We start from the raw sequence: 27265 nt of genomic DNA on the forward strand, positions 1-27265 counted from the left end.
AGGCGTTGTGAACAAAATGAGATCCGTTATCGCTTATCACAGCCTTAGGCATGCCAAACCTTGGGAAGATGATTTTGTTGAACAACTTCAACACTACTTTGTGGTCATTAGTAGGGGAGGTAATGGCCTCAACCCATTTAGAAACGTAGTCCACAGCCACAAGTATGAATTGATTTCCATATGAAGATGGGAATGGTCCCATGAAGTCAATCCCCCAAACATCGAACACCTCTAACTCAAGAATAGGCTGTTGAGGCATCTCATTCCTCTTGGAGATATTCCCAACCCTTTGACATCGGTCGCATGACTTTACAAAGCCCCATGAATCTTTGAAGAGATGCGGCCACCACAAACCACATTGAAGAACCTTAGTGGCGGTTTTGGAAACGCCCATATAACCCCCACTTGGATCCGAATGGCACATCTTTAGAACACTTGACTCCTCTTCATTCGGGACACGACGCCGAAGCAAGCCATCTACCCATCGTTTATATTAGATTGGTTCATCCCACAAGTAATGTCTTGCCTCCCTCTGGAGCTTCTTCTTTTGGTTCTTGGAGAAAGAAGGAGGAAACTCCCCACATGCTAGAAAGTTCACCAAGTCGGCATACCATGGGAGATCCTTAACCTTAATGGCATACAAGACATCATCAAGCATTCTATCTTCAATTGGTAGACCATCATCATGAATTTGATCACCCTCAAGGCGAGAAGGATGGTCCGCCACAACATTTTCCGCACCCTTCTTATCCCTAATCTGTATTTCAAAAGTTTGTAATTCAAGTGCCCAACGAATCAACCTTGGCTTAGACTCTTTCTTGGCAAAGAGATACTTGAGAGCCGCATGATCCGTGAAGACAATAGTTTTGGAACCCAACAAATAACACCGGAATTTCTCGAAAGAGCAAACAATGGCCAAGAATTCTTTTTCTGTTGTTGTGTAATTCTTTTGGGCCCCATTTAGTGTCTTGGACATATAGAAAATCACATAAAGCTTCTTGTCCACACGTTGTCCCAAAACACCTCCAATTGCCCAATCACTAGCATCACACATCAATTCAAAGGGTAAATCCCATCTTGGGGCTTGAACAATGGGGGTAGAGATTAGGGACTTCTTCAATCTATTAAATGCTTCCAAGCATTTACCATCAAAAACAAACTCAACATATTTTTGAAGAAGATCATTAAGGGGCTTGGCAATGAGTGAGAAATCCTTGATGAATCTTCTATAGAAGCCCGCATGTCCCAAAAATGATCTCACTCCCTTGACATTCACCGGAGGTGGAAGCTTCTCAATAACCTCAATCTTGGCCTTATCCACCTCTATTCCTTTATGAGAGATCTTATGCCCAAGCACTATTCCTTCCTCCACCATGAAATGACACTTCTACCAATTCAAGACAAGATTAACCTTTATTTCTCAAGATTAACAAGGCACTCTTCAAATGAAACCCCACCTACGGAGAAGTCATCCATAAATATACTTCCATTTCTTCCTCCAACATGTCTCCAAAAATGCTCATCATGCACCTTTGGAAAGTTGCGGGGGCATTACAAAGGCCAAAGGACATTCTCCTATAAGCAAAGGTCCCATAGGGGCATGTAAATGTTGTCTTCTCTTGATCTTCGGGGTGGATTGGAATTTGGAAAAATCCCGAATAACCATCAAGGAAGCAATAGAACTTGTGCCTTGTTAGTCTCTCTAACATTTGATCGATGAATGGAAGGGGAAAGTGATCCTTTTTGGTGGATGTATTTAGACGTCTATAGTCTATACACATCCTCCAACCGGTGACCATCCTAGTTGGAATGAGCTCACCACTCTCATTATTGACTACGGTCATACCCCCCTTCTTAGGAACGACATGAACAGGAGAAACCCACCTAGAGCTTGAGATGGGGAATATGATTCCCACATCCAAGAGCTTGGTGATCTCTTTTTTCACCACCTCTCCCATTTGAGGGTGTAGCTTTCTTTGTTGTTCAATAGAAGGAAGGGTGCCTTCCTCAAGCGTTATGTGGTGTGTACACAAAGCGAGGCTTATACCTTTAAGATCATCGATAGTATAGCCCAAAGCACCTTGGTTCTTTCTCAAGACATAACATAACGCTTGAGCTTGGCTCTCGCTCAAGGATGCACTAACAATTACAGGGTAAGTGGAATTTGGGCCTAAGAATTCATACCTAAGGTGTGATGGTAGAGGTTTGAGCTCTACCATAGGCACACCTTTACCTTTTTTTGTCGCGGCCGCTTGCAAAGCTTCATGGGTTGAGATCTTCAAGCACAATTGTTCATCCACTTCCTCCATGCTTCCATTAAGCAATTCCTCATACAATGCTACCTCATTGCATGGTACACCTAGCTTGTCTTTGTTCAACAAAACATTCTCAAGAGCATCGTTAGAGGTGAGAAAGTGCTCATGCATGGAAGACACAACATGATCAAGAGAGTCAATCATCATGCAATTTTCAAGAGAAGAACTTGGATATTTCATGATTTCATTCAAATCGAATTCTATGACCTCATCTCCTACCTTAAGGGAAATCTTTGCACACTTGAAATCTATCATAGCACCCGAGGTAGCAAGAAAGGGTCTACCTAGAATAATTAAAATGGTAGCATCTTCATCCATTTCTAGAACAACAAAATCCACCGGGAACACAAACTTCCCAACCCTCAATGGAACATCTTCCACTTTACCTTTTGGAAACTTGATTGACCTATCGGCTAGTTGCAAGGTAATGTTAGAAGGTAAGAGTTCCCCTAGATCAAGTCTTTGATAAACCGAATATGGCATTAAGCTTACACTAGCTCCTAAGTCACATAAGGCATTATCAAATTGCATCTTGTTAATAGCACAAGGGATGGAGAAGTTTCCGGGGTCTTTCAACTTGGGTGGCATTTTGTTCATGATGATCGCACTACAATTTTCAGTCAAATTTATAGTCTCCACAACATCACAAGTCCTTCTTCCGCTCAAAATGTCTTTGAGGAACTTGGCATAATTAGGTATTTGGTTGATCACATCGGTGAAAGGTAGAGAAAGGTGAAGTTGTTTGAGCATATCAATAAATCTCCCAAATTGCTCATCCAATTTGTGTCTCATGAATTTTTGGGGATAAGGGAGCTTGGGTTTCACAATATCTTTCTCTACTCTCACCTCTCTTGGTGTCTCAACCACAACCTCATCTAAAGATTCTCTACCTCCCTCATTCTCAATTAAAGCTTCCTTGGGGACCTCCTTGTTTTCACTCCTCCTAGGAAATCTCTCCTCAAGAACCTTACCACTCCTTGTAACAATAGCATTCACGGGTTTCTTGGGATCTAGGCCTTGGGAAGGTAAAGAAGAAGGGTTGCTTGGTCTTTCAAAGCACTAGCAAGTTGAGAAATTTGGTTTTCGAGCATTTTGTTGTGGGTCATCATTTCATTGAACTTCTTGTCACTAACGGCCATGTATGTGTTCAACAACTTGGTTTGATTTTCAATTATTTCCTCCAAATTGGTCCTAGAAGAAGAAGAAGATTGTGAATAGGAATTTTCACCTTGAGTCTTTGGAACAAATCCGGGTGGGGGACCTATTTGAGAATTATTTTGAAAATTGCCCCTACCTTGATTGTTCCAATTACCCCTATTTTGATTTTGACCATAACCTTGATTATGGTTTCCACTACCTTGGTTATGATTTCCATAACTTTGGTTTTGATTACCATAATTTTGGTTTTGATTTTGACTACTATAACCTTGATTGTTATAGTTGCCACGAGAACCTTGGTTCCCTTGGTTCCTATAACCACCACCTTGGTTATAGTTGTCAAAATTACCTTGGTTTTGGTAATTCATATTCCGTTGACCTCTTTGATTATCAAACCTTTGCACATTATTATTTGACACATAATTCACATGCTCACTCTCACTATTATCAAAATCATCACCACATTCCGGAGAAGCATGAGGGCAATTACAAGAGTCATGATCATAAGATCCACATGTATCACAAAACAAGCAACCACTAGGCATATTATTTGAAGAGGGAGGGGGTTAAGAGTTAGAAAAAGTACCTCTCCCCTTAAATTGGGAGGGAGAATTCGAAGCTTGAGAAAAAGAGGAGCTTTCGAACTTGGCCTTTATCGCGGTCATTTCTTTCCCCAAGTTTGTCATTTGTGAGGATAAGTTGTTGATCGCATTTAGATGGTCTATAGAGTACAATGAAGAGCCACTCTTGCTAGTTGAATCCCTCTCACCATCTTGCCAATCTCTATAGTACTTAACCACGTCCTCTATAATGTCCACCACTTTCTCTTCCGTCCGATTCATTATGGGACCTCCGGCACCCCCATCAAGGCATAATTTTCCTTGAGGACTTAGGCCACCATAGAAAATTTGAATGACTTGATAGGTTGGAATTCCGTGGTGGGGACATTCCCTTTGGTACTCTTTATACCTCTCCCATGCTTCGTAGAGGCTTTCATTAGGTCTTTGCTTGAACCCTTGAATCAAAGATCTAGCCTCCGCCGTTTTCTTTTGTGGGTAGAATCGGGACAAGAATTCCTTGGTGACTTCGTCCCATGTTTGTAGGGAATTTGGCTTTACCTCCTTATCCAACCACTCTAAGGCTCGGCCTATGAGAGAAAATGGAAACAACTTTAGCCGGATGAATTCTTGAGAAACTCCGTTCACTTTGATAGTGTTGCAATACTTTTCGAACTCCTTGAGATGGTTCAACGGAATCTCATTCTTAGCTCCGCTATATTGTCTCCTTTCGATCAAAGCGATCATAGCCGGCCTAATTTCGAAATCATTCGCCGGTGTTGTAGGTGGAGCAATTCCACTCTCAAACTTGTACGCACCGGGAATTCCCAATTCTTTCAAAGCAACTCTTGGTTGTTCTTCCATGCCTAGTTCTTCTTCAAACCCTTCTTTGCTCGAGGAACTAAATTCCAAGGATCGACTAGCAATTCTTCTCCTTGAAAGAGTCCTTTCGATTTCCGGGTCAAAAGGCACAATGGATCGATCACGAGCTCTATGCATGCAAAACTCAATGAAAATATTAGTAGCACGGCTACAAATGTAGCCTTAAGAAACAAAATCTTTTTGTATTTTTTTTTTCAATTAAAGTGAAATAGACTCAACAACTAAAGCTAAGCACCAATATCACTCCCCAGCAACGGCGCCATTTTGATAGAGGAATAAACGAGTCGTTAATTGTCTATCCCAAAATCAAACACAATTTATAAAATCCTAAACCAACCTAATACAAGTATAAGGTAAGTATAGGGTCGAACCCAAAGGAGCGAGTCGGTATAAACTATAGCCTAAATCAAGATATTTCGAAGATTGTAGTGAGAAAATGGTTGGTATTATGGTAGCAAAATTAGACTAATCAAGTAATTCAAGAATCTAAATACTAGGAATATAGGTTCCACATGCTAGTTCAATAATCGTGCTAATCGATGATTTCTTCGTTTGATTCAAGCATTGCAAAGGACAAACAATAGTAGCAATCAAGAGAGTTCAAGAGCTATCTCCTAGAGGCCAAGCTAGGGGTCACTATGAATGGCTAATCAAGGAAATTCACAATCAAACTCAATCAATTAAAGCAATTCTCAAATTGATGAGTCATGTCATTAAGAATTACAATGCAATCTAGATTAATCTTATAGGTTGATCATTCCTAATATAATTAATCACATGCAAAACTATGTCAACCAATTTAATTGCAACAATTCAATTGATCAAAGATCATCAACTTAACACAAATTATCAATCAAGCATGCTTCCCCTTCTCCCTAGCAACTAATCTACTCACTAATCATGGTGTAACTCAAGAACAAATCACTAGAATTAGCATTGATCATCATTCTAAATCAAAATCAAGAGAAAAAAATATCAACTACAATATCCAATTCAAATCCAAGCAATTCAAACAATCAAAGATGAAACTAAATCAATCAAGTAAAGAGATGAACTAGAATAAGAAATTCTTACTAACATTAATGATTGAAAATGAAGAAATCCAAGCACAATTGTTCCAATGTTGAAATACAAATCCAATACCAAGAACTTCTCTCTAACTTCTCTCTCTAAAACTAAGCTAATGAAAATTATCTAAAAGTTATCTTCAAAAAGGAATTACAAGTGTATTTATAGGCAAAGAAGGAAAATGGGATCCCCGCGCCCTCTCTAGTAAAACTCGCACCCGCGGAAAAATGGGTACGGAACCCATAATAAACTCCGCGGGCTTTCTAGGCAACACGCGCGCCCGCGGGTCTTCTAGCCCGCGCCCGTGGCAAAGGCGCGGCGAATCCCTTGCTCCCAAAGGGTGATCAGAGGGCCGCGGTCTCTCCAGACTACCCGCGCCCGCGGGGAGCCCGCGGCCAGACCGCGGAGAGTTCCTGGTCGAAATTTGCTAATTTGGTGCATACGAGCCCGCGTCTGCGGCCTTTAGTACCCGCGCCCGTGGCAGACTGGCAGGGCTTGATGCCCTCTCCAAGGCCTCTCCATGCCCTCTCTAAGCCCTCTCCAAGCCAATTACTTCCTCCTTGCTTAGTCAATATAGCCCATCTTGATCCCCTTGCAAAGACAAATCCTAGGTACCTACAAGAACAAACAACGGAAAGGAATAAAAGGGAAAAAGAACCAAATAAAAGGAAAACACGAAAAACACAAGGAAAGAAAGAAAGAAAGGAATTAAAGGAAAAAGGACCAAAAATAAGATAAGAAAGCATAAAAAGGAGACGAAATCATCCTAAAAGACTACCCTATGAGTGCCATAAATGACACTCATCACTTTCCAGCATGGGCCCTCTTTGTCTCCCCCTAAGGTTGGGAAGACTGTCTCATTAAAGTGACAATCTGCGAACCGAGCTGTGAAAAGATCACCGGTCAATGGTTCGAGATATCGTGTGATGGAAGGCAATTCATAGCTAACATAGGTTCCCAACCTTCTTTATGGGCCCATTTTAGTACGTTGGGGCAGTGCGCTGCTACGGGAACATAGACTGCACATCCGAACGTTTTTAGATGTGCCAAGCTAGGTTCCTTTCCAACTACTAATTGCATTGGAGATAACTTATGCGTCGCGCTTGGTCTTAGTCGTAGCAAAGCAGCGACATGTATTATAGCATGTCCCCATGCAGAAGATGGGAGTCTTGATTTCATTAGTAATTGCCTAGCGACTAATTTAATCGCTTTATTAATGATTATGCAAGGCTATTTTGTGTATGAACATGGGCTACTGGGTGTTCCACGTCTATCCCAATTGACATACAATAGTCATTAAATATTCGGGATGTAAATTATACGGAATTATCTAGCCTAATCCTTTTGATCGGATAATCTAGGAATTGAGCCCTTAAACGTGTGATTTGCGCAAGAAGTTTTGCAAATGCAACATTCCTGGTGGAGAGAAGACTAACATGTGACTAACGTGTTGAGGCATCAATTAACACGAGGAAATATTTGAACTGTCCACATGTCGGGTGTATTGGCCCGCAAATGTCTCCTTGTATTCTTTCTAGGAATGCAAGATTTTCACCTTCAAGTTTACGTACCTTTTGAAGGTCTAATGATCAATTTGCCAAGTGAACAAGCTTTACAATGAAGTTCATTTGATTGTGGGATCCGTATATTATATAACAGATGTCCATTTGAAATTTTAATGATTTTTATCATCATGCTTGTTCCAGGATGACTTAAGCGGTCATGCCATATATTAAACATTTCCTGGTTGTCTACCTTGTGGTTAGACACCAAATATGTTTCAATTGGGCTGATATAAGTAAAGTACAATCCTGAGGAGTATGCTTCTAATTTTTCAAGAGTCTTGTTATTGCCAGATTTTATTTTGACGAGGTACATATACTCCTTTTTATTTTCATTAACGGTTTCCATGTGATAACCATTCAGGCGTAAATCTTTGAAGCTCAATAGATTACGTCATGTTTTGCTAGAATATAATGCGTTTTTTATTGTTACTTTTGTACCTTTTGGTAATATTACGCAAGCTTTCCCTGAGCCCTCAACCATATTGACGGTGCCGGCAATTGTGTTGAGATTGGTATTTATTGGCTTGATATGAAAAAAGTATGACTTGTTGCTCAAAATGTTGTGTGTGGTTGCGCTATCAATCAAGCATTTTTCAGCATTTGTGTTGTTATTTTCCATTGTCTTCACATGAATAGAGAAAGGATTAGTAAAACTATCATCTATAAAAACACGTATGAGAAAATACATCTTTATTATAGCATATTTTACAATATTAAAACATACTTGATATTAGGAAAACATGCTTAAAGAAAACTTAGGATTCTGGATGAAAAGGAAAAACAAATACAATAGACAAACAACTCGAAAAATATATGACAATGGCGATGAAGCAAACACCACTTGACAAGCACATGATCGATGTAGTTTAGACATTTTCTATGTCATCAACAAGATATTCAGCTAATCAAGTTCTGGGTTAGGGGAACTTTGTATGACAAAATTAGTTTCTGCTTGTTTCCCTTGGCCTCCTCTTGAGGCAACATATAGGTCCACAAGGTGTTTTGTCGTATGGCAATCCTTAGCCCAATGGCCTTGTATTCCGCATTTAAAACACTTTTCTTGTGGCCTTCCTTGGTTTTGAAAATTTCCCCTTCCTCTACCCCCTCCACCTCTACCTCTCAGTTGGGAGCATTGGAAGTATTTTGACGCCATTTTTGACGTCCTCTACCCCTTCCTCTACCCATATTATGGTACTGACCTCTGCCCTAAAAACCTCCTCGTACAATATTGTTATTCCAGCGCCTGCTTGTTTTTGTTTAATTTGTTTCTAGTATTGCACTGGTACTTGCTGGTCTCTGATTATGATTAGACAACAGGATTGGACTGTTCTATTCTGCGACTAATAGTATGGAAATTAAGTCACAAAACCTTTCACAACGCCTTTCTCGGTACTCACTACAAAAAATAAGGAATTTAGCTACCACAATAATTCGTTGCTAAACAACAATTATTGGTTGCTAAATAGTTAGCAACCAATTTGGCTACCAATCACATTGGTCATAAAATAGCTGGTCGCTAGCCTTAAATAGAGACTAACTATTTCATTTTTTGGTTGCTAATTTAGAGTCGGTTTTAAAATCCGTCACTATATTTTAGCGACCAAAAAACTAAATTTCGTTGTTAAAATAACAACCATAAAATTATATTTCGTTGCTACACAAAGAGATGATTATATAATTAATTTAGTTGTATAGTGATCAAAATTAATATTTTGTTGCTAAAATTAGCTACCAAAAATGAAATTTTGTTGTTAACATTAGCGACCAAAATTAATTTTTTGTATCTAAAGTTAGCTAGCTGATATGTCTATTTTATATAGTGTTTTATCCCCGTCCCTTGGTCGTTATTAGTAGTGTTTTTGGCTCTTTCGGGCCACTTTTATTACTAATTTGTGTGTTCTAGTGTTTTCGTAGTTTTAGTTGTATTTTACAGGAAATTGCACTCTTGGAGCATTTTCCCGGGCTTTATTGGATCGACTACGGAAGCTAGAAGGACACGACCACTTTTGGAGCCCAAGACCGGTGAGAGCCGGTGATTAAGGGCTCGGTAATCGGGATACCGAGGTATATGGACCGGGTGATCAAGACCCTAAGTGGATATCCGGATTGGGCCGAAGAAATAAGCCCAATCGAAGCTCCGAGCCTCAAGGTGAATCAAGGGCCCGATCGGGCAGCTTAGCTCGATCGGGCAAGGCGCGCAAGAGTGTGCTGGTGCGTGGCCAAAGGCGCGCCCGATCGGGTGAGTTGCTAGCTCGATCGGGCGCGACTGTGAGAAGAGCAGTGCGAGAAAAAGGCGCGCCCGATCGGGCGGCCTCTAGCCCGATCGGGCGCGTGTTTCTGGAAGAACTCTTTTGTCGAGCAATTAGTTTCTAATTAGGAAGTTGTTTTAGTTTTGTTTAAGTACAGTTTTAGGGGGATTAATTTCACTTACCCCTTCTTTCTTAGACTTTCTCTCTCTACTTAGTATTCTCTCTCTCTTAAACTCTCTCTAAACCTTTGTTCTTAATTCTTTCATTAATTCCAGATTTATTTTGGTAATGATTTCTCTTCCTTTAATCTTAGTTATTTATTTTATTCTTTTCATCATGATTTATTTTATTACTTTGATTAGTTTAGTTTTTATCATGTGTGAGTAGTTTAATTTCTAGGGTTTATGGGAATCTAATAAATAATATGAAGGGGTAAATTATTGTTGTTGATTATCAATGCTAGATTAATTTCCTATTGATTGATTTAATGCTCTGTGACTAGATTAGGCCTATCTTTTATGCATGAGTTTGACAATATTGATTCAAGAATCGAGAGATGAGAATTAATGTTTAGGTCTAGTTTCAATAGGCAAGTTAATTTATAAATGGTTAAGTCAAGATTCGAGAGATGAGATTTAATACCGGTAAATTAATTGTGTGATTGTAATACGTAGCGAGAGCCCTTTACAATCTGGTTAATTGATGCATTGATGATTGACTATTATTGATTATTGGTATTGCATGATAATTTCTTATTGGATTGTTTTAATGTTTTACAATTGCGGCTTGTAAAAGTATAGCAATATTAAATTGATGAATCGAGCAGATGTTAATTTGATATTAAAGGCTATTTTCAATAAGAACTTAGATCTAGTAAATTGCGAGAGCCTGTTAGATCTATGTTGATTAATAAATTGCGAGAGCCTGTTAATCATGTTATTTATGCAATGTCAATGATTGATTACTATGTTTTACCCTGGAGTATTATTTATTGGTGAACCTATGCCCTAGATCCTTTCATATATTGTTTTCTTCCTATTCTCAACCTTAGTAGTTTAGTTTCTTACTTAATTATAAATATTGGTTACTTAAATAATTTAGATTATAATAATAAATTAGAATTAAAAAGACCTGTTTCCCTGTGGAGTTCGACCCTACTTCCCTATCTACTTTAGTTAGAGATTTAGGTAATTATTTTTGATTAGGGGATACGACTTTATCCTGTCAAAATTTGGCGCCGTTGCCGGGGAAACGGTTTTCTTTTTATTTTTGATTGATTTTGTAGTCTAGATTATTTCTCTTTTTTCTCAGAGAGCGTTAGTTCTCTGAGACAAATCTCATATTTTCTTCTAGTTTTTTTTTTGTTTATGCCCAGGTGTTCCAGATCAGGTTACATCCCATTTGATCCTGAGATCGAACGTTCCTTTCATAGACAGAAAAACTTCTACAAGCAAATCCTGGCGGTTTCTGGTGATAATAACAATAATCACCGCGATCCTCCAACTGATTCCAGCGATTTAGAGGCATCATCAGACGCAGAATCAGAGATGACGGCTCCAAAGAAGCTTAGTGATTATTCACAACCAAAGCTCACGGATTTTCCACATCTCACCCCTACTCCGGCCCTTGATGGGGTTCAATTCGAAATCAAACCTCAATTTATAACGATGATAGAGAGGAAGCAATTCAGTGGAGCCAAGGGTGAAGACCCGAATCTTCACATTGCCGACTATTGTCAATATTGCAACACCATCAGGCAAGCTGGGGTCACTCAAGACCAAATCAGGGAGATTCTCTTTCCCTTCTCTTTAACTGGAAAAGCTAAATTGTGGTTTAATGGCTTAAATAGAACTACACTTGGTATAACTAACTGGGAAACTCTTGTTTTGAATTTCTATAACAAGTATTATCCTGCAGAGAGAACAGCAGTACTACGGAGTGCGATTCAGAACTTTGCCCAAGAAGCCGATGAGTCTTTATATGAGGCTTGGGAGAGGTTCAAGGACTTACAAAGAGAATGCCCTCACCATAATTTAGCTCAATGGCAGTTAATCCAAGCCTTTTATAACGGCATTGGAAATTCCTCTAGAATAATCTTAGACTCTACAGCTAGTGGGAGATTTATGAATCTTAATGTTGATGATGCAGGTCAGGTTATTGAAGATATGGCGATACACAATTCCCAATATGGGAATCCCAGAGGATTTTCTAACAAGGGGAAGCATAGTGTCGACTCTGTATCCTTTTTGCAAGCTCAACTGACCTCTATTTGCCAAAAATTAGATAATCTGAGTACTGCTAATGTAGCCAATGTTTCTGCAATTAATAATAATTCTAATGAGGCTTTTTGTGAAAATTGTGGTATTGTAGGTCACTGGGAGCAGGATTGCAGGAGTTCCGTGGAGCAAGTTAATGCCTTCCAAGCTTATAGGCAGAATAACCCATACTCCAACACTTACAATCTTGGGTATCGGAATCATCCATACCTTTCCTACCAGAGCACTAATGTTCAAAATCCACCACCACAAGAACCACAGGCGTCACAGCAACAGCAGCAGAAATATTATCATCCCAATGCTAGCCAGAAGAACCAACCACAACAAACCCCCTCATCTTCCGACCCTTCTCTGGCGGAAATTAGAGCAATGTTGGTCAATATGCAAAAGCACATGGAGAGCTGAGATGCGACAATTGATCAAATTCTAGCGCATAATAAAATTGTAGATAATCAAATTGCGCAACTCTCCTCTACTCTACAAGCCTGCCAACAGGGAGCCTTGCCGGCACAGCCGACTAGGCCTACGGATCAAGCATTTGCAATTACTCTAAGGAGTGGTTCAAACTATGAAGGGCCCTCTATGCCCAGAGTTGATGAACCTGTTTTATCAAATAATGCTAATCTTGATTCCATTAAACCAAACAATGTAGTTGATAACCCTGCAGGGCTAAAAGATAATACTAACATATCTAATTCTACATTGCAGGGTACAACTCCAGAGAAGGTGGCTACTCCAGACAAGAGCAATAATGCTCCAAAGCCAATCATCAAACTTCCTTTCCCCAATCGTCAATTGAAGGCAAACTTGGATAAGCAGTTTGGTAAGTTCCTGGAGGTGGTTAAAGATTTGAAGGTAACAGTTCCCTTTACTGAATTGATCACACAAATCCCCTCATATGCAAAATTTATGAAAGAAATTTTGACGAGAAAAAGGTCTATTAGTGAGGTAGAGACAGTAGCTTTCACTGCAGAGTGTAGTGCCGTACTTCAAAATAAGTCTCCACCTAAATTAAAAGATCCGGGTAGTTTTTCTATCCCTTGTCATATTGGCAATCTCTTGATTGATAATGCATTATGTGATTTGGGTGCTAGTATTAGCGTCATGCCATTATCTGTGTGTTCCAAGTTGAATATGGGTAAGTTAAAAGCTACCAATATAACTCTACAAATGGCCGACCGTTCTTTCAAATACCCCTTTGGTGTTTTAGAGGATGTCCCCGTTAGAGTAGGTAAATTTTATATACTTGTGGATTTTGTTGTTCTTGATATGGCTGAGGATATGCAAACCCCAATTATTTTGGGTAGACCATTCCTTAACACTGCAGGAGCAGTCATAGATGTAAGAAGTGGTAAGTTAACACTATCAGTAGGGGACGATAAAGTGATTTTTAATCTGAATAATGCTCCTAAATGCTCCATGACTGAGGAGAAATGTTTCAGTGTTAATGTGGTTGTAAATTACTCTAACAAGCCCCAAGCTCTTGAAAAAGATCCCTTGGAGGCGGTATCTTGTGTTGCATCCTTTTCAAATGAGATAGACAAATGGCAGAAGGAAGTCGATGCAATAGAAAGAGCACTCTACAATGTTGGTCTTGGTTTCGAGGATGAACAAGTGGAACCGATCGAGCAAGTTGTGCGAATCGAGCCTACGGTAAGTGTTCCGCCAGATCGAGTTGCAAGTGTTGAACGCAATGACAATTTGAAGCAACATTCGATCGAAGAAGGGTTTTTAGTGCGTAGCATTAAAGATCCCCCAGTCCAAGTCAAGGAGGATCCACCAGATAAGGCGACTTGGCGTCCCACAGGTCACGTCAGGAAGTCGCATCGCAGCCTAAACATCGCTAGACCGGGTGAGAAACCACCCGATCAAGCGTTAGGCCAAGGGTCCTAGAAATTGTACTTGGTAAGAGGGTCGTGCGGGACCTAGATAAACCAGCGCTTTGCGGGAGGCAACTCGTATTTCATGCTTTCTAAGCTAGTTTTTCCCTTTTATTTATTTTCTTTTTTTGAGAGGCGAGGAGAGTGTAATTTTACCGTTTATAAGTGTTTTTGTACAGGTATAGGTTAAAGAGATCGAAAGACTTAGAAAAAAAATTTTTGAAGACGAAGAAGAGCTAAGAAAACGACTGGGCACGGGCCCGATCGGGCGAGGTTTGCCCGATCGGGCGCGCAAGAGAAAGTTTTATCGAGCCTTTAAGTCGCCCGATCGGGCATGGCTGCCCGATCGGGCGCGAGAGGAGAGTTGGAAACGAGCTTTTTTTCGCCCGATCGGGCGAAGCTGCCCGATCGGGCGCGCAAGTTCAGTCACAAACTCGATCAAATCTCGCCCGATCGGGCGAGGTCGCCCGATCGGGCGCAAATCGAGTGAAGGAAAAGATATGTCGGGCGAAGCTCGCCTGATCGGGCGAACCATAGGGCGCATTTTTCGTTCGTGTTCGCGCCTGATCAGGCGGAGCTCGCCCGATCGGGCGCGCAACTGAGATTCCGGAATAACAATTATCCGCCCGATCAGGCGCGCCTAATTTTGGCCGTCCCTTATATTTTTCTTCTCCTTTCTTTCCTCATTTCCTTCTTACTTCATCTTCTTCTACTTTACTTTCTCTCTCTAAAACCTCCATTTTTATACCTTCAAACCACTTATTCTTCAAGATCCCCTTCAATTCTTCCATCAAAACTCAAAATTTTTTACATATTTCTAATCCTTTCACCTTTCTCTGCAATCTAAACCCAATTTCCACCATTCTCTCTCAACTTTTTCTAAAACCTAAGAGAGAGAAACCACTCAATTCCTATTCTTTACACCATCAATGGCTTTCAAGAGGTCAATAACGGTGAGGGGCGAAAGCTCAAGGAACCAAGAGGCGAGAATTGACCCGGACTTACAAATTCCGGGATGGGAGAGGGTGGTGATCACCACCCAAGAGCAAAAACAGAGGATGCTTAACCTCATTACGAGGCAGGTAATTCCCACTCGTTTCATTCATCACCCTACTCTTATTAGACTAGGTATTGATAAGCATGTAGAAAAATTATTTAAAGGAGTTGGCATGAGCGATTTCTTTGAGTTGCATTACGATACTTATGATTATTTAACCTTAGAATTCGTCTCTAGTTTTAATGTCATAAAATCAAATGCCTTAATTTCTCATGTTCAATTTCGGTTATTCAATAATGATATTAGATTGACTTTGAAAGAGTTTGGTAAAATTTTTGAGCTAAAATCGGATAGGCCTCTTGAACCACCCTAAGACAACATTGCCGTTGTCTATCAATCCCTTACGGGGGATCCTAACTTGAACCTCCAACATGCTAAAGGTACTTGGATACAACATCCCGTGCCAAAGATTTGGCAACGGTTTGTTGGCCTTACCATTTTTGGTAGGCATGAACCCGCCAATGTTAGGCGGGATGAGCTTGAATTAATAGGGTCATACATGATCCCTAGGAGTGAAAAGCTCAATATAGTCCACAAAATGGCCAACCACTTCCAACGGGTGGCCAATGCGGCCGAGGCGGGTAGGTCTAGGGTGCCCATTTACTTTGGTGGCCTAGTTACACATATAGCGGTCAAACACCTTAGCTTTGTCCCTAACGATGATGGTAAGGTAGCTGGCCCAACTCTTATGGACCTACCCTATCTAGGTAGCCTTAATTGGGTTAATGTCATAGGAGGGGATACTTGGTGGGTGATTTAACGGGAATCGGGTAGGAGGGATAATGCTTTCACTTTACCCCACCCCACCTTGACCAAATTTGAGAAGGGGAAGCCTTCTTACACTTTTGCGCTTGACGATCAAGGTGAGGTGCAACCGCCTCACCCTTGGTTCCAATATCCGCAGGGTGGATATACGACCCCAAGTGCCTTTGGTACCTACGTCGACTACTTATCGGTCCATGGTTATGGGACCGATGTACCTTTTGGTGGGCTTGGGGGGGATACGGACCCTAACTACTTTGCAGGTGGTTCGGGGTATGGAGGTGGTGGCTCTAGCCATGGAGGAGCCGGTTCTAGCCACGACGGGGGCTATTCGAGGATGGATGAGGATGAGGAGTAGGCTACTCTCCCAAGTCAATGAGGGCATTGCTTGATTTGGCTTGGGGGGTGTTCTTTCACTTGGTAATTCTCTTCCTTTTCTCTCTTTATTTGCTTTCTAGTATAGTTTTTATTTGCTTTCCTAGTGTAGTTTTTATTGCTTTCTTATATATGAAAAATACAAAAAAAATTGAAAAATAAAAAAATTCAAAAATACGTTCCAATGAACTGTAAATCATGCTTCCTTGTGCCCCGTACTTGTGAAAAATTGTTTTGATTCTTGGTTATTGATAATGAGCATTGTGGATTTGTTGGTCATGATTTGAAGCTTAATTGTTTGGATTCCTAAACATGCGTCAATTTTGCTCACTACTTGTGAATATAGTGCTTGACTAGTTGATTTGGTTAGGAAATGTGTGATAGTTCCATAATTCCTGGTATGTCAATGAATTTGAGTATTGATTTGCAACTATGAGTAGTGTTTCATGACTTATTATTATGCACATGAGGAGGACGAAGGCGTTCATTCTTTTAGGTAGCCTTCAGAGTATTAGATACATTTGTTCCCTTCTTGTTACCCATGTTGTTGCTTGTGCCCTTTTTTTGTTTATTTAGCCACATTACAAGCCTATATGAGCCCCATTGGTTACTAGTCCCAAGCTTGGCTTGGGGGAGCTATTAGTTGGTGAGGTGAGGGAGTTGTGGTGTGCATATTATTTGCACAATGTGGGAATAAAATAAGAGTTATTGTTCTTTGATTTTTGATTAGAAATATTGATGTTGTGTTTCAAAGTTGAAATTTCCAATATGAGTTAAAAAGAAAAAAAAAAGAGCAAAAGAAAAAATGTTTGATGTTCAAATGTTCTAAGTGAAGGTTAATCAAAAGAAAAGAAAGAAGAAGAATAAGTGGTTCAAAGTTTGTTTCAATTCACTCTACTCCATATTATTATATTCTTATGAGTGAAATTGTAAGTGTTGGGATTGTTTATATTGTTTGGAGTATATTTGGTGGATTGATGTTTGGAGTTTTTTATGTTGGAGATGTGTGTGATCATCATTATTTTGATCATGGGTTTATTAGGTTTTGGCTCCCTTTAGCATAGCTTTTCTCTCACATAATCCCAAATTTATCTTACCTTTACCCTAGCCTTACATTACAAGCTTAAAAGACCTTCCGACCTTGTGCATAGAAGTTATGTAAATGTGAAAGTGTTGTTTATCAATGCAAGTTATGACTTGGCATATTTCGAGTCGACTAGTAGGATGAGCGTTCAATGTTTTTATACACACGAGAGTGTGAGTTGGGAGGGAATTGTTCACACTAAAGGGGTTGGTTGAAGAGCGATCGAGTACATTCTTTACTCGCCACATAAATGAGAGTTGAGTGTGTGAGCACTAGTCTTGAATTCTATATGCTCTTGTGGTTTGCTCTATTTGACAATTGTTAAGGAGGAAGGATGATTAGATGAATAAGATTGATTGATGTTGAAGCATGTTCATTAGATTTTCCTTGAATCGTTGGTTTTTGATTTGATTATTGGGGTGAAGTATGATTTATATGTTCGTTGATGAGCTCTTTGCTTAGGGACAAGCAAAGGTTTGGCTTGGGGGAGTTTGATATGTCTATTTTATATAGTATTTTATCCCCGTCCCTTGGTCGTTATTAGTAGTGTTTTTGGCTCTTTCGGGCCACTTTTATTACTAATTTGTGTGTTCTAGTGTTTTCGTAGTTTTAGTTGTATTTTACAGGAAATTGCACTCTTGGAGCATTTTCCCGGGCTTTATTGGATCGACTACGGAAGCTAGAAGGACACGACCACTTTTGGAGCCCAAGACCGGTGAGAGCCGGTGATTAAGGGCTCGGTAATCGGGATACCGAGGTATATGGACCGGGTGATCAAGACCCTAAGTGGATATCCGGATTGGGCCGAAGAAATAAGCCCAATCGAAGCTCCGAGCCTCAAGGTGAATCAAGGGCCCGATCGGGCAGCTTAGCTCGATCGGGCAAGGCGCGCAAGAGTGTGCTGGTGCGTGGCCAAAGGCGCGCTCGATCGGGTGAGCTGCTAGCTCGATCGGGCGCGGCTGTGAGAAGAGCAGTGCGAGAAAAAGGCGCGCCCGATCGGGCGGCCTCTAGCCCGATCGGGCGCGTGTTTCTGGAAGAACTCTTTTGTCGAGAAATTAGTTTCTAATTAGGAAGTTGTTTTAGTTTTGTTTAAGTACGGTTTTAGGGGGATTAATTTCACTTACCCCTTCTTTCTTAGACTTTCTCTCTCTACTTAGTATTCTCTCTCTCTTAAACTCTCTCTAAACCTTTGTTCTTAATTCTTTCATTAATTCCAGATTTATTTTGGTAACGATTTCTCTTCCTTTAATCTTAGTTATTTATTTTATTCTTTTCATCATGATTTATTTTATTACTTTGATTAGTTTAGTTTTTATCATGTGTGAGTAGTTTAATTTCTAGGGTTTATGGGAATCTAATAAATAATATGAAGGGGTAAATTATTGTTGTTGATTATCAATGCTAGATTAATTTCCTATTGATTGATTTAATGCTCTGTGACTAGATTAGGCCTATCTTTTATGCATGAGTTTGACAATATTGATTCAAGAATCGAGAGATGAGAATTAATGTTTAGGTCTAGTTTCAATAGGCAAGTTAATTTATAAATGGTTAAGTCAAGATTCGAGAGATGAGATTTAATACCGATAAATTAATTGTGTGATTGTAATACGTAGCGAGAGCCCTTTACAATCTGGTTAATTGATGCATTGATGATTGACTATTATTGATTATTGGTATTGCATGATAATTTCTTATTGGATTGTTTTAATGTTTTACAATTGCAGCTTGTAAAAGTATAGCAATATTAAATTGATGAATCGAGCAGATGTTAATTTGATATTAAAGGCTATTTTCAATAAGAACTTAGATCTAGTAAATTGCGAGAGCCTGTTAGATCTATGTTGATTAATAAATTGCGAGAGCCTGTTAATCATGTTATTTATGCAATGTCAATGATTTATTACTATGTTTTACCCTGGAGTATTATTTATTGGTGAACCTATGCCCTAGATCCTTTCATATATTGTTTTCTTCCTATTCTCAACCTTAGTAGTTTAGTTTCTTACTTAATTATAAATATTGGTTACTTAAATAATTTAGATTATAATAATAAATTAGAATTAAAAAGACCTGTTTCCCTGTGGAGTTCGACCCTACTTCCCTATCTACTTTAGTTAGAGATTTAGGTAATTATTTTTGATTAGGGGATACGACTTTACCCTGTCACTAGCTACCAAAATGAAATTTTGTTGCTCCACTTAAATTAAAAATAATATTTTTAATAATACTTCAATTGGATTATGTTTTGTGTATCATTATACTCCAACCTACTAACTAATAATAAAATTGTAAAAATGTACAAACATTTGCAAAATATACTTCATTACTTAACAAAATGTAGCGTTAGTGGCACATTACAATTGTAAAAACTTCATAGCATAATTATATGCTCATTATAAAAAGCATACCCACAAACTTCAATTATAACGAACCTGCCTATAATGAACATGTTCAAACTAAAGATCATGTATCACGTGCAAAAAAAAGCCCCAACTACATCATATATGTGCATATTCAGCACTGCAATTGTATGCCAAAATGACCCCTTTGAAATAATGTTCCCATGATTCCACCAAAATTAGCCCTCAAGTCAAATACCAATGTTTATAGTTTAGATGGAGCAAATATTAAGGCTGACGGGGTTGTGATGAGGACGAACCAAGATCATTTAAAGTATAACGCCCACTTATAATAAGCTGGAACTGTTCCGGTAGAGTCTTTACATTCTGGTTTGTTGCATCAAGCTTCTCGGTTGTAACATCTAGCTTTTGAGTTGTTGCATCAAGCTTCTCATTAGCAGCATCGAGCTCTTTTCTTAGTTGCAAGTTCTCCGAGTTTAGTTGCTCAACGTGGCTTTCCAATTGATTAACATGATCAATTCGTGCTTTCTTTGCATTGTTATCTTTTTGAGACTTATCAAAAAATGTAGTTGCTGCCGAACTAAGACCATATATCCTCCCTTGCTTCCACCCTCCTAAAGCCTCCAACAACAACTCATCCTCTGATCGTTTATCCTCACTTTCCAAGTTCGCAGCTTTTTTGTTCTCAAAATCAGCCTAATAAAACAGATAAAACATACATACATAGTTTAGAAACAAACATAATATTTACCAAGGTTGATAGGTAAGCAACACGTGGGAACAACATTAATTAAAATAAGTTTTGTAGAAAAAAATTATGTATAGACAAACCAAAATCATTACTTCATATATATATATTTTTGACTAAGATCAAAACCTGATCTTATTTTGAGCCTTATCAGATACAAATGCAAAAATGTGGCAAGTACTACCAAATGTGATATTATTTTTCTTGTTTATGGGAAAGAAAGTTATATGACCACTACTAGGTGAAAAAGCAAATTTATTAGCACCTGCTCTATATATCATCATCAAATTATATAGGTGTATGTAAAAAAACAAGACAAACGGTATAACAAAGAAGCTTAATTATGAAAAAACTAACTTACTTTCATAACAAAGCATGAGATTTCAAAGCAATTATAATAATTGAATTCAGATCAATGAATAATACTTGCAGAATATTTTTTAAAAAATGAGAATATACCCAAATAGTCTTAGAAGTCTTATCAACAAACTTTTCGTCCTTGTTCACATGAGCTTTTCGATAGACCTCGCTTGGAGTTACCTTGCGCTTTAAATCTTTCTCCTAATTTTTTTTTAAAAAAAGTAAACATATAGTAAAATTACAGAGAGTTAGTAATATTAACATGTGCATGGTAAAGATAGCAAGGTTACCAGATCAATCCTTAATCTCTCCGTTGGTTTAGATCCTTGGCAGTGAAGAGGCATTTCCTTTTCAGGGTTCTTTTTGTTTAGAGAACATTGTTTCGACTTCTTCTTGAACTCTTCATCTTCTTCTCTAAGCTGCATAATTTGAGTCTTTATGCTGGGAGCACACCATTTTGCATCATACTTTGTTGATGTGCACATTGCACTTATGATACTTGACAATCGCCTCTTACATTTCCTCTCCCATCCTTTCTTCACATCCTTAGCCACTAAGGGATCCCAAGAAAACTTTTTCTAAAATATCACCATGGGAAAAAAAAAAAGGTTAGAGTACATGGAGGATAAGGAAAGAAAAGCTAGTAACGGGAAAAAAAAAAGATAGCTCACCTTGAAGGCATTCCACCATAAAACCTTAGCTTCTCGAGGTACCATTGACCAATTACACCATGGTCTAAGAAAGTACATCTTATATGATGTATTCACGACTGCATTAACAACCTCGGAATCATGAAGCCTGTTTCATAAACATTAATTATTATGAATCAATTATTCAAACCCCTTCTTATCATCAGCATTGAAATAATATGTTGAGCATAATTACCACACTATTTTTTTCAAACTTAACACTCAGTTTTGTACAATCACAAACCACACCATACATCGTTCATTAAGCATCCGCCACTTACAAAACGTTTTTAGATCTTTTCTTGATTCCATGTTATCTTTACTTTTCCCCTTAACATCCATGATAGTGTGGAACAAGTTATCAAAAACATTCTTTTCAATATGCATGGCATCAAGATTGTGACGTATCAAGAGCTTGCTCCAATATGGGAGCTTCCAAAAAATACTTTCCTTTGTCCAATGATGCTCTTTGCCATATCTTTGCAAAACTTCTTCTTGGGTCTCTTTCATCAAGTTCACTCCATTTGCTTGAATCTTAACATTTCCACATGAACAACCTTCAACTTTTGGAAAAGATGACAATCTCTCCTTAATTTGCTCTCCACTCAATCTTGGTGGAGGGGAAGAACACTCAATTCTATTTTTGTAGAACCCACTTTTATTTTTTTTGAAAACGTGGTAATGGGTTAAGAATTGTCGATGACAATCAAACCATGTTTGCTTATTTCCATGAGTAAGAGTGAATGTTTTTGTCTTCTCCATGCAATATGGGCATGCTAGTCGACCGGCCGTACTCCATCCGGACAACATACCATAAGTGGGGAAATCGCTAACTGTCCAAAGCAATGAAACTTTCATTTGAAAATTCTGTTTTTTAGAGATGTCATAAGTTGGAACCCCTACATTCCAGAGGATCTTTAGCTCATCAATCAGCGGTTGCAAGAAGACATCGAGATTTCCCTTAGGGATTTTTGGGCCAAGAATGAGCAAGCTTAAAAACATGAAAGGATTTTTCAAGCACAACCATGGTGGCAAATTATAAGGAGTTACAATCACAGGCAAACAAGAATATTGTTTCCCTAACTTACCAAAAGGTGAAAACCCATCAGTACAAAGGCCAAGTCGAACATTTCTTGATTCTTTTGCAAAATCTTGAAATGTTTTGTCAAAATCAATACATGCCTCTCCATCACACGGATGAGCCATTACACCTTTTGGTCGCTTAAACTCTGCATGCCACCTCATTTTCTTTGCCTTAGATTTGGTAGCGTACAACCTTTGCAATCTTGGAGCAACTGGTAAATAAAGAAGCACACTTTTAGGACTTTTCTTACCATTTTCCCTTGAAGGCTTGAAACGACCTTATTTGCAAACAACACATTCTACAAGATCTTTGTGTTCCTTCCAAAATAACATACATCCATTGGGACATACATCTATCTTGTGATGCGGTAGTTCGAGTCCATCAAGTAGTCTCAGAGTATTATAAAAATTATCAGTCATCTTGTTCTCCTCTGGACACATATCTTTCATTAAAGATGTAACACTATCAACAGCTCTATGAGGGATGTTATATTCACATTTGATATTTGTGATTCTTGCCACAACAGAAAGCAAAAACATGTTAGATCCATTGTATAGAGGTTTCTCAGCAGCTGCCAACATGTCAAAGAACTTTCTTTGCTCTAGAGGTGGGTCCTCATCTACAACATCTTCTACAACATATTCATGTCCAAATGCATCCATTACCATGTCCTTGTAGGGGTTAGACTCTTCTGGTGTAGTGGTGAAACGACTACTTAAAGTTATATTTTGAAAGGTGTCTTCCCCATGACATGTTCAACGATAGTAATCAGGTTGAAAGCCATTCTTGTAAAGATGTAACTTGATGGTGTCTACACTTTGATATGGGATATTTTCACATTTTGAACAAGGGAATTTCATTAAGCCATCTATCAATACATTTTCTTGGATACTAGCAAAATCAATGAATTCATCAACTTTGTTAACAAAAATTGAACTAAGAAATTTTCCATCATCAAGTCTCTTATACATCCAACCTCGATCTGAAATCATACTGCTGCAAATTAATTTTTGTTAGTTTGTTCTTTTTTATTTTAAGTTTTATAATTGTTTACTCATGTTTATTAAAGTAAACTAGAAACTAAAACTATACTTCTACTAACAAAGTAGCTATCTAGTTACTTTGATAAGCTGCCATAAGGTGTTGTTAGATATAATAGTTGGTTCATAGTATATCATTGACTTATATAATAGGTACTGTAGTATATAAATGTTTACTCGTTATCCAACATAAAGTGGTGAAAAGATTAAACTTGTTGCAAAGTTATGATTTGTATATTGAAATAGATAGGATTATTATAAAGAACTTGCAAATTAGTGCCTTGTGAGTTGTGACATAGTAGTCTTACGTATTATGTCAATGATTGGATTATTCTAATGGTGTATAATAAAGTAAGCTCACTAAACACATCTAGAATCACGTGGAAACCACCTCATTATAGAAATCAGACTTTGACTTGCTATATTCCAATTATATATTAAGAAATAAACAACATTTTGACTTCTGGTGTAAAAATAGCAACCTAAATATCTACTCTATAAATGAAACTCCCAAATGAAAAGTAAGATATTTTCTTATAACTAAGCAGGTTCATGTGTGATCAGAACAAAGCAGAGACTATCTGTAAGCCATTTATCTTTGTAAATTAACAAAATACAATCGCATAAAATCTATAGCAATTAAATTAATAACAACACTTGAATATCAAATTTAAAGATAGATTGTGACCAATAATACTTCACTCAATATTGTAAATTAACAAGCAAAACTACTTTCATATGATATATCACAACAAGAACTACACACAAGTAACCAATAAAGCACAATTGTTGTGTACAACTAAATAATATTAGCCCAGAAAAATTAAGATACTATATCACAAACAATTGCTAAATTGTTTAATTTTATCAAAATTCAAATAAATTGAGAGGCTGGAATACCTGAAATTGCTAACTAATGGACGGTGAAATTAAGTCGACGACGTTAACCCTAACTCTCCATCTTAAGCATAAATCCTGTCGTCAAAGCAACCGTAATGCTCATCAAATTTTAAGTCTTTTGCTGAATTGAGATGGTCTGACCACGAATTTTGCAAAAAAATAAAAATTAGGGAGAAATTGAGATAGAAAGAGGTAGCAGCTAGCAACTATGCACAGTAGAATGTAAAGGGTTTGTAATGTTGGAGAGAGAAGCTACTCAGTACTCATAAAATGCTTTTGGTCCTTTTGTTATTTCAAAAAGTAAAATTTTCATTCTAAAAATTTTGGGCTCTGCCAAAATTTTTATTTTTGCGCCATAATAAAAATTTAGTGACCAATTTTTTAAAAATTTTCTCGTTTTTCTTTTTCTTTTTAACAATGTGTTCAATGAATAGATTTTAGTTGTCTAGCTTTAGCAACCAATATGATAAATTTTTGTCTCTATATATTTTAGCAACCAAAATTTGAATGGACAAGTTGGGATTTTTAGAATAGCAACCAATGTATTATAGTTGTAGCTATTTTAGCTACCAATTATATAAACGTAACTATTTTTGATAGCTAAATTTCCCTATTTTTGTAGTGACTTTTCTTGTTGTACCATATTATTTGCGTGCATTGTAGTGAGAGTTTTCTCGATCATGGCTCTTTCAGAGATTGGTTCTCCACATAATCTCAATTGTGAAGTTATGCGGACTACAGCAGAGTTATATTCACGTACTGAGCTGAAATCTTGAAATCTCAAGGTAGACCATTCATGTTGGGCCCTTGGCCTAATTATTCTTTGTAAGTGTTCGAATCTGTATTGGAGGCAAACCCAAAGTTCTCTGGGATCCTCAATGAGAATATACTCAGTTTTTAATTTGTCATGAATGTGATGTTTGATATACACCAAAGCTTTAGCTTGTTCTAGAGGAGTAGGGTTTCCCTCTTTGGCGATAGCGTGTTCTAGGCTTTGTGCCCTTAGGTAGGCTTTTGCGTCCACCCGTCATTCCAAGTATCTTCCTCCAAAAATGTCTAAAATTTCAAAATCCCGGTTTGCAATTCGAGCCATTTCTGATTACACGAAATTTTTTAGAAATTAGTAAAAGAAAAGTAAAATATTTTTGTATATATAAGGTTTTAAAGATTAGAAAATATCACTATAGAATGCAAGCCGTGGTGGTCCGAGTACTCAACTTACAAATAAGAGGTTGGGGGTTCGAAACTTTGGTAAAAGCATAAACTCCGCAAAAATTAATAAAGGCTGCATATTTTTATTTATTTATTATTAAAACTTTAATTATTCAATATTGAAGGATTATTAATTGATAAAACAAAGTTTGAATTGTGTACTGTTTGAGAGTTAAAACACAATGGGAATTATATAATCGTTGTAAGCTAATAACGCATGCAAGTTATAACACAAAACGAGAATATATTTGTATGTTGCAGCTAACAATACATGCAAACAAAAAAAAAGAACAAGACAATGCATGGTGTAAACCAACGCATGCAAATTACAGTATTGCATGCACATGCATACATACTTACAAGACAATTGTATAAATGCATGTATTTATGCCAGACAAACCACACATATGCGGTTGAAATATATATATTTGTAACAGTTTTATGCATTCTTATCCTTTCTCTTCATTCATACTCATCCTTACTCTCTTCCTTCCTTTTTAATGAAATATTCATACAAAATAATTATGAGAAGAAAATTGCTTATAGTCAAAAATAAATTTTCTTTATGAAATAATAGGCAAAATTAAATTCATGTAATAAACGGAAAATTTGTCTTCGTACTTCCGGCCATAAATTGCCTACCATTTTAGGGGGCCTTGTTCTCAAAATAAAACGTAAGCCGACCATCAAGGCGGCATTTTGAGAGTTTGGCCCGTCCATATAGGCGGCTTAAAATGCAAATCTTGCCCTCCATAAAGGTGGCTAATTTGCTTAAAGTGGCCTATTAGTCGCCTTGGCGACGTTTACTACAGTAGTAGCGGTGGTGACGGTATCTGTTTCATCTCTTCCTCTCTTATTAGTATCTGGAGGAGGGGGTTCAATTTCAGTTGGTGGTACTGGGGGACTTTCATTGAGGTTAGGGACAACTTGTGGAATTTCGACGGCTTCGGCGGCGTTAGTGTTTCGGCTTGATTTGTACTTTCTCGGGCTGGTTGTATTGTACCACAAGGTATGGCATTACGCTCTACTACGAAATATATATGTGAAAGTGATATATTATTCAAACATGTATCAACGCCATTATATTGGTGTTCCATTTTTTAGTAATGAATAATTTTTGGTAGTTAACTTTAAAATTTGAAAAAGCAAAACTACCTTTTGAGTAATTTGAGCAAATTGGTGCTGATAACGTGTTTTACAACAAAGGATTTCAAAGAGATCAAAAGAAAGATTTTAGATACTCCGATAATTGTTGTGTATAATTCCTTCAGATTATGCGGGGATTTATAGTACCCTTGCATGAACAGTGTTTACTGATATGTTAATTACGCAGTGAAATGTCTAATCGAGCATGAGGTTCTGAGCGGCGATATTTACTTTTGCATGGGAAGCTAAATGATGATGTTTAGCGGTATTCTTAATCCGTTCATATTACCGCAATACGGTGTGTATTACAACAATTATCACTCTAATTTTCCTTTGTCCAGTTTTTCGTAAAAAAAAAAAAAAAAAAAAAAAAAGATTTTCATTGTCCAGTACGCATTTTCATTTTATTTTGCAGTCACTTTCATCCTTCATTCATACAGTGTTAATATTGATTTGTGAGATTGATGGAAGATTTGCTCCTAAAGATTGACGGAA

The 27265-nt window shown here is 37.9% G+C and overlaps 2 protein-coding genes and 2 non-coding genes across 4 annotated transcripts; 1 reads left to right on the forward strand and 3 right to left on the reverse strand.

Annotated features, from left to right (window-relative positions):
• Positions 1–4403: 4403 nt before the first annotated feature.
• On the forward strand, positions 4404–4509 carry LOC145561118 (small nucleolar RNA R71). The gene has a single exon (XR_014093698.1). It is a non-coding gene; the product is annotated as a small nucleolar RNA R71 (small nucleolar RNA).
• Positions 4510–11722: 7213 nt separating this feature from the next.
• LOC145560992 (small nucleolar RNA R71) lies at positions 11723–11829 on the reverse strand. The gene has a single exon (XR_014093578.1). It is a non-coding gene; the product is annotated as a small nucleolar RNA R71 (small nucleolar RNA).
• Positions 11830–19686: 7857 nt separating this feature from the next.
• Positions 19687–21631, reverse strand: LOC145559606 (uncharacterized). Its single transcript, XM_081621006.1, has 4 exons — positions 21371–21631; positions 20990–21277; positions 20799–20900; positions 19687–20287 (listed from the first exon to the last, which is right to left on the reverse strand). The coding sequence occupies exons 1-4, from the start codon at positions 21446–21448 to the stop codon at positions 19859–19861; spliced, it is 897 nt and encodes a 298-aa protein (XP_081477132.1). The 5' UTR covers positions 21449–21631; the 3' UTR covers positions 19687–19858.
• Positions 21611–23140, reverse strand: LOC145557480 (uncharacterized). The gene is made up of 2 exons (XM_081618659.1): positions 22807–23140; positions 21611–22683 (listed from the first exon to the last, which is right to left on the reverse strand). Exons 1-2 carry the CDS (start codon positions 23138–23140, stop codon positions 21611–21613), a joined length of 1407 nt encoding a protein of 468 aa, XP_081474785.1.
• Between the last annotated feature and the right edge of the window lie 4125 nt (positions 23141–27265).

The sequence above is a fragment of the Chenopodium album genome, chromosome 9 (genome assembly GCF_948465745.1).
Source record: "Chenopodium album chromosome 9, dcCheAlbu1.1, whole genome shotgun sequence".
Classification (NCBI taxonomy): Eukaryota; Viridiplantae; Streptophyta; class Magnoliopsida; order Caryophyllales; family Amaranthaceae; genus Chenopodium; species Chenopodium album.